This window comes from Balaenoptera acutorostrata, chromosome 14 (assembly GCF_949987535.1).
Source record: "Balaenoptera acutorostrata chromosome 14, mBalAcu1.1, whole genome shotgun sequence".
NCBI lineage: Eukaryota > Metazoa > Chordata > Mammalia > Artiodactyla > Balaenopteridae > Balaenoptera > Balaenoptera acutorostrata.
In genome coordinates this window covers 2,785,628-2,799,476 of record NC_080077.1, presented here as the reverse complement: position 1 = coordinate 2,799,476, position 13,849 = coordinate 2,785,628, and the positions used below count along the sequence as shown (strand labels likewise).

At 51.2% G+C, this 13,849-nt stretch overlaps 1 protein-coding gene across 6 annotated transcripts in view; it reads right to left on the bottom strand.

Moving 5' to 3' along the window:
* The window catches only part of RPS6KA2 (ribosomal protein S6 kinase A2), a 375,942-nt gene that overhangs the window by 62,763 nt on the left and 299,330 nt on the right, over window positions 1-13,849 (bottom strand). For all 6 annotated transcript variants that reach the window (XM_007186070.2, XM_057527592.1, XM_007186071.2 and 3 more), the window contains 3 exons: window positions 6,601-6,681; window positions 4,275-4,354; window positions 1,245-1,351 (listed from right to left, as the gene is read on the bottom strand). In XM_007186070.2, coding sequence (XP_007186132.2) covers window positions 1,245-1,351; window positions 4,275-4,354; window positions 6,601-6,681 — 268 coding nt within the window. The remainder of the gene's footprint in view (window positions 1-1,244; window positions 1,352-4,274; window positions 4,355-6,600; window positions 6,682-13,849) is intronic.

The following is a 13,849-nucleotide window of genomic DNA, read 5'->3' as shown; positions in this document are numbered from 1 at the left end:
AATAAAAACATTATTATTTGGAGGGACTTTTAAAAAAAGATTTAGACTGGATTAGCAAAATATCCTAGAAATAATATTACAGATGATCATTGCCAAAGATACACAAATCTTATCGGAATTTGGGCTGGGAATCTGGTGCCACTGTCTTTTAGAAAAACTCAGAAAGGCTCATCTGACTCGTCACCTAGAAATGGGCCTGTTGAGACAGCTGAAAGGGCTTTCCAAACCCGGAGGTGGAGGTGGGGAAGAGACCAGCACAGAAGCGAGGAGGTGGCATGTGAGACATTCCCAGTGCAGGATGGGTCCCACCTAAGGAGGGAGGGCAGGGGGTGTGGGAGGAGGAATGGTGGTCTGCCTACCTGCCCAGCCTCCCCACCTGCCCAGCCTCCTCTACCTGCCCAGCCTCCACTACCTGCCCAGCCTCCACTACCTGCCCAGCCTCCCCACCTGCCCAGCCTCCTCTACCTGCCCAGCCTCCACTACCTGCCCAGCCTCCTCTACCTGCCCAGCCTCCACTACCTGCCCAGCCTCCTCTACCTGCCCAGCCTCCACTACCTGCCCAGCCTCCCCACCTGCCCAGTCTCCACTACCTGCCCAGCCTCCACTACCTGCCCAGCTTCCCCACCTGCCCAGTCTCCTCTACCTGCCCAGCCTCCACTACCTGCCCAGCCTCCCCACCTGCCCAGCCTCCTCTACCTGCCCAGCCTCCACTACCTGCCCAGCCTCCCCACCTGCCCAGCCTCCTCTACCTGCCCAGCCTCCACTACCTGCCCAGCCTCCTCTACCTGCCCAGCCTCCACTACCTGCCCAGCCTCCCCACCTGCCCAGCCTCCCCTACGTGCCCAGCTTCCCCAACCTGCCCAGCCTCCCCTACCTGCCCAGCCCTCTCCACCTGCCCAGCTTCCCCAACCTGCCCAGCCTCCCCTACCTGCCCAGCCCTCTCCACCTGCCCAGCCTCCACTACCTGCCCAGCCTCCCCTGGACCACAGGGATGCAGGCCCAGCCCTGCCTCCCTTGGGGGGTGTCATGAGGGTCAGGTGAGAATGGGCTGGGACCATCCCACACAAATCAGCACAAGCCACACCTGTGTCTGGGCACCTTTCCAGGGGCGGGCAGGTGGAACCCCCGCCTGTGGGGTACCAGCACCGGGATGTCCCCCGGCTATGGCCTCACTGGGGAATTGAGTACAGGGACAAGGCGACGTGGGCAGCAAGAGGGCCATGCCCTGCCTTGTCCTCACTCACTTTTCTGGCTTCAGGTCTCTGTAGATGATCCCCAGACTGTGCAGGTGGTCTAAAGCCAAGGCCAGCTCAGCCAGGTAGAACTTCACGTCCTCCTCCGTGAACATCACCTGGCAGGAGAGAGAACAAGACTTCAGCCTGCTCTGCGGCTGCTGGCTTTAAAGACAGAGGCCCTCAGCCCCACGCAGACTCCGCTCCGCTCCGCTCCGCAGACCGCGGCCCCCAGACAAGGCTCTTCCGACTCCTACAATGGAAACATGAGTTCTCAGCAAAGTTTTAGGACCAGTGAAGGGGAGGGGGCACTCCCCACAAAGCGACTCGGCCTTGTGGGCGGAGCCCCGGGCAGGGTTCCCTCCCCCGACCTGTCCTGCCCCACAAACCATGCAGCTCTGGAGTGTATTTCTGGGTTTACGTTTTAATATGCGTGCTTCTGATGTAACACTTTAACACAAAAAACTAAGCCACACTGTGAAGGTCTGATATAAACAGGCCTGAAGGATTTACTGAAAATATGTCTCAAATTTCATCCCTCCTCCCTTCGAGTTCACCTCTTCACCCCTTGGGTTTGTGCAAACTAGGAACTGCCATCTCCCCAAAGTGGGACGAGTCCTACCAAATACAACCCACCCGTGTAGCATCGGTGGGTGCCCCTTGCCGGAGAGGCTGGTGGGAGAGGGACCCTGGTTTAGCTAAAACACACACGAGGCCATGGCGCCCAGCAGACCTCAAGGTCATTGTCTCCTACTGTCTCCCTGTCCCTGAGGTTGTGAGAACCAGCATGTAATTTTGTAGTCACCTTACCAGCAAGCCAGATGGTATCAGAAACCATTCTTTACCTGCACCATGAGAAATGAATGCCACAGAGACTAGAAATCCATGTCATGACTGAATTCCCTCTGAAGGCAGATGCGTGAAAAATCAATACATAATCAGAAGGTTGCCTGGGAAGCTCAGAATCGGTTAATAAGGGCCATTTGGGGAACTGAACAGTGAATACATCAGGCTAATGAAGGTGGAGCACATCCATTTCACGAAAGGGATGCCTCCCAGTGGGGAGGACATGCACCCCAAGTCCTGGATGACATTTGGGTGCCACCAACCCTCGCTGCCCCTCTGGCCTCTGGAATCTCCTGTTCTGTCTTCCACACTCGACCGGCACCTTTCCTGGTCGGGTATTTCTTTTCTAAATTGGTTAGCATACGCAGTGGGCTTCCCCGTGAGAAGGATTTCCCCGTAGGAAATCCTGCTGGCTGTCGAATTCTCTTTGGCCCGGCTTTCTCCATCTCTGTACATAACCACACAGGCACGTCCACAGCTCAGCGCTCAGGGGCGGCCGTATTACTCTCCTTGGCCGCTCTTAGGGCACAGCTCTGTGTGGCCTCCAAGTGCAAATGACAAAGGGTTTCTCTATGGGAATGAAACACCCATGTATGTGGGTTCTTGAAGGCAGTCAGTACAGAGACCGACACACAAGGATGTTGTCTAGTGGACTTGGCGAAGAGGATGGAAGGGAAATACTTTTTTACATAGGGTTAGGGTTAGGGTAGCATTCATTTCCTGTGTTTCTGTGAACTCCGAGACCCTGTTGAGCCCAGGCTGGACAACTTCACTTCTACTCTGAAATTAAGGGTCCTATGGGTACCTTGCGTGTTGCCTTTTTGGTCAAGAAGCCCAACAACAGGGTGTGTCACACTGGATGCTGGACAGACCAACCCCCAGTGGCCTGACTTCCTTTGGCCGGGGTGGGAGGGTGGGGGGAAGGGAGCAAATCAATAGGCATCAGATGAGAAACTGGCCGAGGTCAATGATTTGCCATCTTTGGAAACGTGAGCTCAGCTGTGAGGCAGGTTGAGGGACCAGAGACCTGATCCAAAAAGGGCTTTTGGAGAACTTGGATCTGAATCCTCCAGCCCGTGCTTTCAATCTGTATCTCCAAGAGTCCAATACATGAATTGTGCCATTGCCTGAGGGACCGTCAGGAAACAGAGGGAGAGAGCAGCCCGAGGTCTTGGGGACCCCACTGCCGCTCCACCTTGATTGATTGCACTTTGGAGTTTCACGCAGGATGGAGGGATCTCCTGCTGTAAAAGTGGGCGGTGAGGAAAGGGGGAGGGCAGCCCGAACCCCCTGTTACAGCCCAGTAAGAACCCCGGTGCCGGGTGAGGTTGCGTCAGAAGGGCCGGGAACCTGTTCTGTGCATCGTGTCAACATGCTGTCACCTTCGTCACACTCTCTTCTGTACAAAGGAAACTGCACAGAATCATCAGGATTAAAAGCCTGGCATCATCACTGCCTCGAGCAGGAGGCTGGGTTTTCCATCCCATGAAGCAGGGGCCAGAGAGCTTCCACGCTGCGCTGCAAGACATCCTGGAAAGTTCCTAAGTCAGGTAGAGGGGGTCAAGGACAAGCCCTGGGAGTCACGGAGCGCTCACGGGTGAAGCCCTAATTAGACGCTCCCGACGCCCCTCCCAGGATGTGTGGTCAGCGTGTTAATTGCATCTTCCTACGGTGCAAAGTGAAACGTTGTGAAATAAAGTCTTCCCTACATAACATAAATCAAGTTTCCATCTGCTCTACACAGGGAAGGTTCTAGAGCTCCACGGGGGTCTTGGGAAGAGTCCGTTTTCTTAAGATCTTTCAAGGACAACAGATTTCTTCTCTGTGTGACTTGTGAGACATCTTGAAAACACGCGTGCGCACCACACACCATACACATACGTACACATACACACACCACCCACTGCATATACATGTGCATGCATGTACACACACCTTCACACATTCTCTTGCACACATACATGTGCGTGCATGCACACACACCTTCACACATTCTCTTGCACACACACCACACATGTGCGTGCATGTACACGCACTTTCACATTCTCTTGCACACACACATGTGCGTGCATGTACATGCACTTTCACACATTCTCTTGCACACACACCACACACACACGCACATACACGCAACCCCCCCGTGCTCTCCTGCCCCTCGAATTCTAGGCAGAAACTGACAGCTTGCACTCCGTGTACCTCTTTGGAGAGCCTGGTGAAGAGGTCTCCTCCGCGCAGGAAGTCCAGAATCAGATAGAGTTTTCCCTCCGTCTGGAAGGCTGCGGAAGGAGAGAGTTGAGAGCATTTTGGCGTCATGGTCCCCTGCGGTGGACATCATTCCCCTGGGTCCAGGCTCTGAGTGCAAAAAGCCCGTCTCTCGTTGGCTCAAACAATACCGCGTAGCCTGTAACCCTGGGTCATTTCAGAAACAGGACTGGGGCCGGGCTGGAGACCGCACAGCGGTGTGAGGGCAGGACTTGGAGAAGGGAGTCGACGGTGATGAGTTCTGTCTCTCTCACTTTTATTCATGGTCTGGAGGTTATTTCTCCTCCTCTCCCCGCCCCTTCCCCGCCTCCTTCCTCTTTCCTTCCTTCCTTCTTCCTTCCCTCCTTCTTCCTGCCTTTTTTTAATCACAAAGGGATTGAAAGACACACGGAGAAAAGCATGTGTAGGTTCCACTTGCTCTCATCACCACTATTGACACGGGGCTTTGGGCACAACCATGTCTTGTTAGAGACTTGGCTTTGCTGGAAGGTGCCTGGTGAGAGCAGGACGATCGCCTCGACCGTTTGAGATGAGTCCCCTCCCCTTCCTATGGAATTGTGTTCAGTACAACTCAGGGCTCAAGGATATCCACCATCTGTTCCTTCTTTTACGGCTGCGCTGGGGACGGGCCGGCCCAGCTACCTGTACCTGGTGGCAGCGGCGCTCGTGCTCTCAGTTTGGTCCCTGAGGGCCACAGTTACGGGCATGGAGTTCACGGTTCAGCCCCCGCCCACCACTAGCAAGGGCACGCCTTGGTCAAAGGGGGGGACGGTGCATGCGCGTGAGGCTCAAGAGAAACTAACCACCGTGCCTACTGGATGGTCAGTTCAATGTTCCCGCTGGTCTGGCATGTGGCATCTGTTTTACACACAAAGGAAGTATGGCTGGAAGGGGTGCCGACACCCACACACACTTGCGAACTTTTCATTTCCTAAAAGTCAATGCCAGAAGCATTATAAATGTTGGGGTTTTAGAAACATAAAGCCTCTAACCAGAAACCCCTTTGTCAGCATTGTGTAAACTGCAGCGTGGATGGATGTTCTGTCCTAGGGCTTGACGGGCAGATGGAGGGCAAGTATCTTTTGATCAATCACAGCGGTAACGTGAAGGATGCCTTCAAAAATCTCTGCAAGACCCCAGTTCTCAACTTCTTCAGAAAAACACCCAGGAAACCAACCGAAATGACACCTGGATCGGATCTGACACCAGCAAATCAGCAGCGCTGAGGCGGCCGTGTGATAGAGGGGGTCAGCCTGCCACCACCGTTGGGATCTAAGGGCACCTGCCCGTGGCCCGAGGGATCCGGGCACCACGCGGCTGCCCGCAAGGTCACATCCATGTTGGCTCTTATTATTTCTGAAAGGAGAGGCCACGTGCTTTCCAAACAGGACTTTCTAACTGTCTTCTTAGGAATATCAGAAGTTCACGAGCAAAGAGCTCTGTCCTCCTGCCTTTGCGTGTGTTCATGACTTCACTCCCGACGTGGTTAAAAGTCACGGACAGTCTCCTACAACTCTGCCCGCCCCCGAGCCCCAGTACCAACAAGGTACGGGATTTGTCCTTGTTCTGCCCAGCGCTTCGCCCACATTAATTACTCAATTAGGGCACAAAGCTGTAATGCAGCCTGCCGTGACTCTGGAGCTGCCATCTCATTATTTTTAATTGGAAGATTTCACTTATTGCTTCTCCGAGGAGACAAAACGGCAGAAAGCAAACGAAGAAGCCTTGCATGGCATCGCAGATATGTGGCCTCAGAAATCAGAATTATTCCACCTGAGTCTCAGTTTTCTCTTCTGAAAAATGGAAACAATAGCCTACCTTGAAAGGCAGTTTTGAGGGCTCAAAGCACTACCGTCTTTCAACTGCCTAAAATATAGTCTTTACTTAAAATGCAGGAGATGTTACCATTCTGGTTTAAAGAAACTAGGGGGTCATAAGCACTTTACTCTGAAACAACACAAAAATATGTCATAGATTCACCCCATCTGGGTCGAGACCTTTTTTTAAAACCACTTTCTCCGTGGCGATAATTTAATTAAGGGTAACCTCTCGCTCCCTCAGATCCGGTTTTTCGAGACGAAAACAGGACATCTTCCTCCCCCAGAGAGGAAGAATCCGAGGCTCAGGAACCCGGGGGAGAAAGCCCCACCCCAGACAGGGCCGGACGCTGAGACCAGGAATCTAGGTCGATTTCCTCTGATTTGGGGGAGGGTTGGTCTAGGTCCTCTCAACAGTAGGGAATTTTTTTTACTCCCTTTACCGTAATGAAGCTTTACGATGAAAGGATGATTCACTTCTGCCAAAATGTCTCTCTCCATCTTCGATCTGACTCGGTCCCGAACTGCAAGACAGAAAAACCGAAGGCTTTCAAAGGCAGGACATGAAACACAAGACATCAGATATAAATAATTTCCCCCAACCTTTTGTTACAAACTTTTTCAAACATATACAAAAGTTGAAAGAGTAGGTTGAATGCCCACCCCTAAGTCCTCCACCTAGATTCAACAACTGCTTACATTTCGATACATTTTCTCTCCCCCTCTCTATCTCCCTCTCTTTCCGCACACATACACACATTTTAGCCACAAATCTTGACAAAAAATTGTCGACACTGTGACACTCGACGCCTAGGTGCATTTACATGCAGCATTCCCTAAGAACAGGGTAATCTCTTACACAACCCTAACGCGACTGTCGCCCTGAAGAACATTCACCATCATTCCGTAATATCATCTAATATCTGATCTATATTCCAATCCTGCCCGCCCTGCCATGTCATTTACAGCTGTTATTTTTTCCAACCTCGGATTCGGTCAAGGTTCACACGTTAGATCTGGTTGTTATATTTCCTTATTCCTTTTGCTTCTAGAATACAATGGTCCCGCATCTTTTTTTCCCCTGTGCTTTTTGTGGGCTTTTTGGTTAAGTCCAGGTCAGTTTTCTTGTAGATTGTTCCTACGTGTGTCTGATTGTTTCTTTACTGGTTGCTCTAACTCCTATATTTCTTATAAACCGAGGTTAGGTCTGGAGGCTTTATAAGGTTGAGGCTAAACATTTTTGGCAAAAATACCTCCCGGGTGATGCTGCAGGCCTCAAGGTGCAGCAGATGGGGGCAGGGGTGCCGCGTTACCCTTGCTCAGTGATGCTGAATTCCACTGGGTCAAGGTGGCAAGTCACCAGCCTCTCACTGTAAAGATGTGTACATCCCCTTGTAAGTAACACATAACCTGAGGGGTGATATTTTGGTATGGAATGACCTGTGGGTTCCCTTACAATCCTTCATCCGTTAGCTCACGTATATGATCCTTGCTTATAGGGATCAAGGATGCTTGAGTCATTTAGGGTTACAAAATGGCAATGTTCTCATTTCTGATGGGACTAGAAATCAAGAGGAAAATCCCTTCTCTTCCTCTTCCTGAGGATAACTATGGATTATGGATTTTTTTAAAAAAATGAGTGTGTTATAACCAATTACAATATTATTCTTTTCAGGGTTGACATTGCCTAAAGTTTAGCCATCTGGGAATACAGATGGGCTTAGTTTTGAGGAAAAAATAAACAAACAAACAAAAAAACCAAAATCACCACTTGAGAATAAGAACGACTCCAAGATTCCACAAGCAAATTGGTACACCCAGGGCAATGTCCGAGTGACGTCCTACGGCCCCGCGTGTGTGAAGGCAGAAACTTTCCTCAAATATTTCTAAGTGTGACAAGTATGATGAATACTACCGTACGGACCAGGTATTTAAGTCATTCATACTTTGGTCTTACGATATGTACTTTTAAAGTTTTATTTAAAAAGTCCTTGCCAAAGGATGGCTATAATAAAAAATAAAAAAACACAAAAAATGGAAAATAACAAGCGTGGGTGAGGATGTGGAGAAGTTGGTGGGAATGTAAAATGGCGCAGCCACTGTGGAAAACAGTTTGGCAGTTCCTCACAAACCTAAACACAGAAATACCGTATGACCCAGCAATTCCATTCCCCAAAGAACTGAGAACAGGAATTCCAACAGATACTGGACACCCACATTCACAGCAGTATTATTCACAACAGCAAAAAGATGGGAGCAACCCAAGGGTCCACCGATGGATGCCCGAATGAGCAAAAGGGAGTCTGTCCACGCAGTGGGCTACCACTCAGCCCTAAAAAATAAAATTCTGACCCACACTATACAGCGGGGACAAACCTAAAAACACTACAGCAAGCCAAGTAAGCCGGACATAAAAGGACAAATGCCATATAATTTTACTTAGATGAGGTCCCTGGAGAAGTCAAATTCATAGAGGCAGAAAGTAGAAGGGCAGGTGCCAGGGGCTGGAGGAGGGAAGTGGGGAACTGTTTAATGGGGACAGAGCTTCTGCTTGGGATGATGAGAAAGTCTGGGGTATAGACAGCGGTGATGGTTACACAGTATTGCAAATGTATTTACTAACACCACTTACAAATGGTTAAAGCGATGGATATCCTATTACGTACATTTGATCACAATTAAAGAGAACAGAAGCCCTTCCTGTCCCTGGGCCCCAGGACAGTCTCCTGCGTTTTGCTCCACGGCCGGTTTCCTCTTTCCCACTGAGGCGCTCAGGCTTCCCAGGGTCCACCTCTGCTTTGGTGCCCTGGCCGCTCACCTTCCCGGTGCGTCTGCGGCTGAGAGCCCGGGGCCGGCGGCCTGGAGCACACACACCCGGCCTCCGTCTGTCCCAGCGCACGGGTGGCTGCCTGCTCAGCTTCCTCCTCTGCAACCTGGGGTGAAGATGGTACCTGCCTCACGGGGCCATGACGAGAACAACGGGTAGCGTGTGAGCACGACGGTGCTGGTCCCACAGCCAAGGCCACGCCTGCGCTGCAGTCACTTTACTGCCTAGTAAGTGGAGTCAGGAGTCAGCGTCACTGCATGGTAAGAGTCAAGGGCTTTTCCCTGATCTTTCTCTCTGCTCTGATGCTTGGCTGCTCCCAGTCCGATACAGACCCCTGTGACTGCAGTGGCCCCGAATCCCCCCGAGACGCTGGAAGGGACGAGCGCTGGCACACGGGACGCAGAGCTGCCCCGGGACGCGGGAGTCTGGGGGCCGCAGGGTGAAGAGGGAAGCAGGGGAGCCTCCCGAGGGCTGTGTGCCCGGGGAAGCGGGCGGGACATCCCAGGGGAGTCTCCATGGGTGCCACCTTCAGGGCCCCGGGAGGGCAGCAACTCCTCCGCTGGGGACGCAGCCACGACTGCGTTCACCCTGGAGGGAGGCGAGACGCCGGCGTGTGATGGGGCCGGTGAGCAAGACCCGAGGAGAAGTCGGTGTCTCTGGGTGGCTTTTCTTGGTGTCGTTTTAAGAAGTTTTGATATGCTTCTTAATTAAAACACATTTCATCTATTCATTCTTTAAAAAAGTAGTTTATGGCATAGGTGAAAATAAGAGGGTCTGTTGTGAAACACGACCGCAGCTACACCAGAGAGAAGGTTTTATGGCAACATCTATGCAGCTCCATCAGGACACGTCCCCAACACAAGCTCATCCCCTGGTAGTTCTTGCCGTGGATACCCCAGCACGGCCGCCACTTAGGAGAATGAACGAAAGGGGCAGAAGCAGACAATTCCCGGTACAAGGAATCTCTCCGTTTCCTGTCTATCCCGAGTTACAGGTTCCAGTGGCTCTGCCAGGGAGAACAGCAGAGAAGGGGTTTCAGGAGAGTCAACAGAAACAAAAGCTGAAACCCATTCATTCAACAAAAGACGCAGAGGATGCCAGCTAAAGACCCTGAAGGAAGAAAGGGATCCCACGGAAGCAGTGGGATCCGAAAGACGTGTCTCCAAACACGTGCGCAGGCTGAGAAGGGGACCTTGGGTGGGACAGGGTCACAGGAAGGAAGGGGGGATGCGTCAGTGACAGGGGGCCCGGGGCCGCCCCTCCCAACCCTGGCTGACAAGGCGCCTCTCTGAGCAGCAGCTGTGTGGACCCATGGGAACCTCATCCAAGGCATCTCAGGCTCCCGCGTCCTTTGCCTCAGGGAGTGGAGCCGGCTGCGAAGGGCCCGCGGGAGACAGTCTTCTGTCACCCCCATGTCCTGCCACCCCCAGGCACGTCCTCTTCTGCGGAGAAGCCCCGGTCCACTCCCACCCCCATGACGTGATCTGGTGAAGCAGGTGGCAGAGGACCGGGACACTGTGTTCCTACCCCCTTCTTGCCATCTCCTTGCAAAGCTCACTCTTTGACTTTGGTTAAGAAAATCTAAAAATCCTCTAAATGGGATTGATGTTATTATCACTGAGTTCAGACCTCTTTGGAATGAGGAGCACTGCTTAGTGTTACTTACATATCTGAAGATAGTATTTGTAATGGAAAGCAAAGGCCATAATAAGCCTGGTGACAAAATTAGAAAAAGATGCTTACGTTCAAAGTTCCAAGGGGCTGTCCGGTTACAGGAGTAAAATAAATATATATTTCTTCCCTACATTTTACACAACAATACATCCAAGATCGATTAAAGAGGTAAGTGTTAAAAAAAACAAGCTGCAAAAATGGTAACAAAGATCAATACTCATCTGATGTCTGGGTGGGAATCTTTTTTTTAAATAAAAGCAATGGAAGAAATAACATAGGAGAGAGTGATAGACTGAGTTACGAAACAGATTTCCCATCCAAAAGGTCATAAAATTAAAAGGCAGACAAAAAGTTCAGAGATTATCTGAAACAAACAGAAAAAGGGCCAGAAGCCTAAATACACACACTATCTAAATACTCTTATTCTGTCTAAAATAATAGAGGAGAAACCAAGACTCCAGCCCCAACAGTGAACCTAATGGAGCACAGATAAGACACATCGGTTTGGGGAAGATGCTTTCACAAACATGTTTGGTAAGACTGGCCCCCGGGGCATAAATTGCTGAAACACAAGCATACTGGGTCCAAGGTGGCAGGAAAAGGGAAAGGCTGTGTTCATGCGGGGGCAGGATTTTATCACTGCAGACGGCCACCGGGGGAAGTGACCGGGGCCAAGCTAACACGATGCGGAAGGACAGCTGTCACACAGGCAATGCCCTTCAGGTGTGAAACAGCAGGCGTGAGGCCGGCTCTGCAAAGGTGACTGGGCATCTCCGGGTCTGCGAGTTCTGGCTTTGCCGGGCTGAACCGGCACCCGACCTCACCACCGCCCGCTCTGGGTGGTGGCAGTCACCCGGGCCACCAGGGATGGAGGGAAAGGCCCTGAACGGTGCCTCAGCCATCTGACGGGCAGCTGCAGAGTGGTCCCTCCACCAAGAAAGAAACCGACATGAGAGCGAGTGCTTCATTTCTGAGGCCAAGCAGTTCAAGCTGCCCCCGGAGGCTAAGGATTCCAAGGGATTTTGAGTCCCAAGACTCAGATGCATAAAAAAAAAAAGCCCAGAGAGATGCTTCCTTCATCCTTCCATTGCTACCGCGCCAACGAGTCACAGAAATGGTGAGACACGCCAGCCTGCGGCGACACGTCCCCAGTAATCTCCCACCGGGTGTTCCGGACCGGCGCAGGGTCTGGAGCCGGGCCACCGCCTCCCTGTGACATTTACTCTCTGGCGTGAGGCATGTGAGTCTGGAATCGAGCAGGGCTTGACCGTATAGATGGAAAAACACAAATGTCCTAGACTATTTTGAGATTCACTAATAAACCGTAGACATCGGGGATAAATTAAAATCTTCTGTACTTCACATCAACCCTGTGCTTGTGGCTGACCCGCGATGCGAAGGATTAGGGTGACGTGCTTTCCACGGTTGCTTTGCTCGGTACGGTAACCTGCAGCTCCCGGTGCCGGCTGTGATCTTCCCGTGTCCTTCAGCCTTCCGGGCCTGGGGCTGCCCCTGGGGCTGACATGAAGGCGGGAGCGCCTGTAAATTCGTCCTACCTGAAAGGCACAGTTTCCTTCCCGGGAAAGTAGACGATGAAGCACACTGGGATTACCCTGCTGGACGCGACACAACACAAAACCAAAGCTGCTTTCTGGAACCACCCCCCCCCCCCATTTTTTGGACCGGGCCCACGTCCTCAAGGCTTCCACGCCCCCCTCTCCATCAGACAACTTCAGGGGCACCTGTTCCCAGGTGCTCCCGTGGAACTGAAGGTGCAGGACATGCTACCCTGTTGATTTTCTTTCCTCGACCACTTGGCCTGTTCTGGACTTCTGGAGTTAAAGAGTTGGCTAATGCCCCTTGTGCCCTAACAAAAGGTCTCAACATCCGTAGCCCTTTGAAGTCTCTGGCAAGTGACAAACCAAAATGCACGCAGGTCCCTTTTGCCAGCCAGCCGACGACTTGGCACCCTGAGTGGATTTGAGCCTTGAGGCCTCCTCGGAGTTCCTGCAGCCCCACCCTCTGCGAGTCACCAGAACCCTCTGAAAAATGGTCCATCCGATCTCATAGAGCCAGTCGGGAAATGCTCATGAAACTGATCTTGAAGTACTTGGCAACTGCAAGCTGCATAAGAATCCCTGGTAAGAATAATTAACCTACTTTGGAGGATGGATTTACTAGGAGAGCTCCATCTGCAACGAGGCTGGGACCGAAATCCTCTCGTTAGAGTTGGACACCATTGTCTGTATTTGCCTGTTCTTAAATGACCTCCATCAATACACGTTACTTTTACACTACATTATATATCATGTCATATCATGTTACATTACGTTACATTACCTTATATTCTACTATATAGAGACTGTATTTGAAAAGAAAATGAAGGGTGAGATAAAAACAAGTCCTATTGGTCACGATGAAGATGAGAGATGGCCAGGTAGGAGGTACACCTTAGAAAAGCCCGGGGTCGCTGTGGACGGGGCTGCGACATCCCTCAGGGACCGCGGGGCGCGGGACCGCACACGCTGCACACAGCCACGCATCTGCTGGCGGCCGCGGCCACAGGGAGGTCTGAGCCTTTTAACGGGAGCCGGACACTAGGCTGGTGAAGAACTCAGGCTCTGCCCGGCTGAGTGACCACACTTACCACCTCCTGCCTCTGTCCACAAAAACCTGCCAGGTCTGCAGTTATATGCTGAGCGGTCTCCTGGATGCAGAATAAAAATCCACCTCCACACAGTATCTTTTAACCTTCAAAGGTCTAATTCATAGCAAAGAGGGGCCTCCCGTGGGAAGCTGTGTTGCTAAACATTTGGTGACCAAAACTTGTACTGCTCACCACTTCAGAGAAAAAAGGAAGAAAACCATGAACGATGAAAATTAAAACGTTAGCCACATTGATGATCATATCAGGCACAATTCCCCAAGATTTGTCTCTATACTAGATTATTTAAACCAAGACTGACATGGTTACTTAGCTAACTTCTTTACCAGAGAATACTTCGGTGGGTAAATCTTCAGCCCATTATGCTTTCATATTTACAGGCATTAAAGATGCAAGTAGTGAAAAAAAATCTATTTCCTACTTTTTCTCTACAATGTAAGAAATGCAATTCTGGTAGAAATGAACATATAAAGGATGTCAAGGCACACAGGCGGTGTATTACAACAAACCAGAGAGCTATTACATA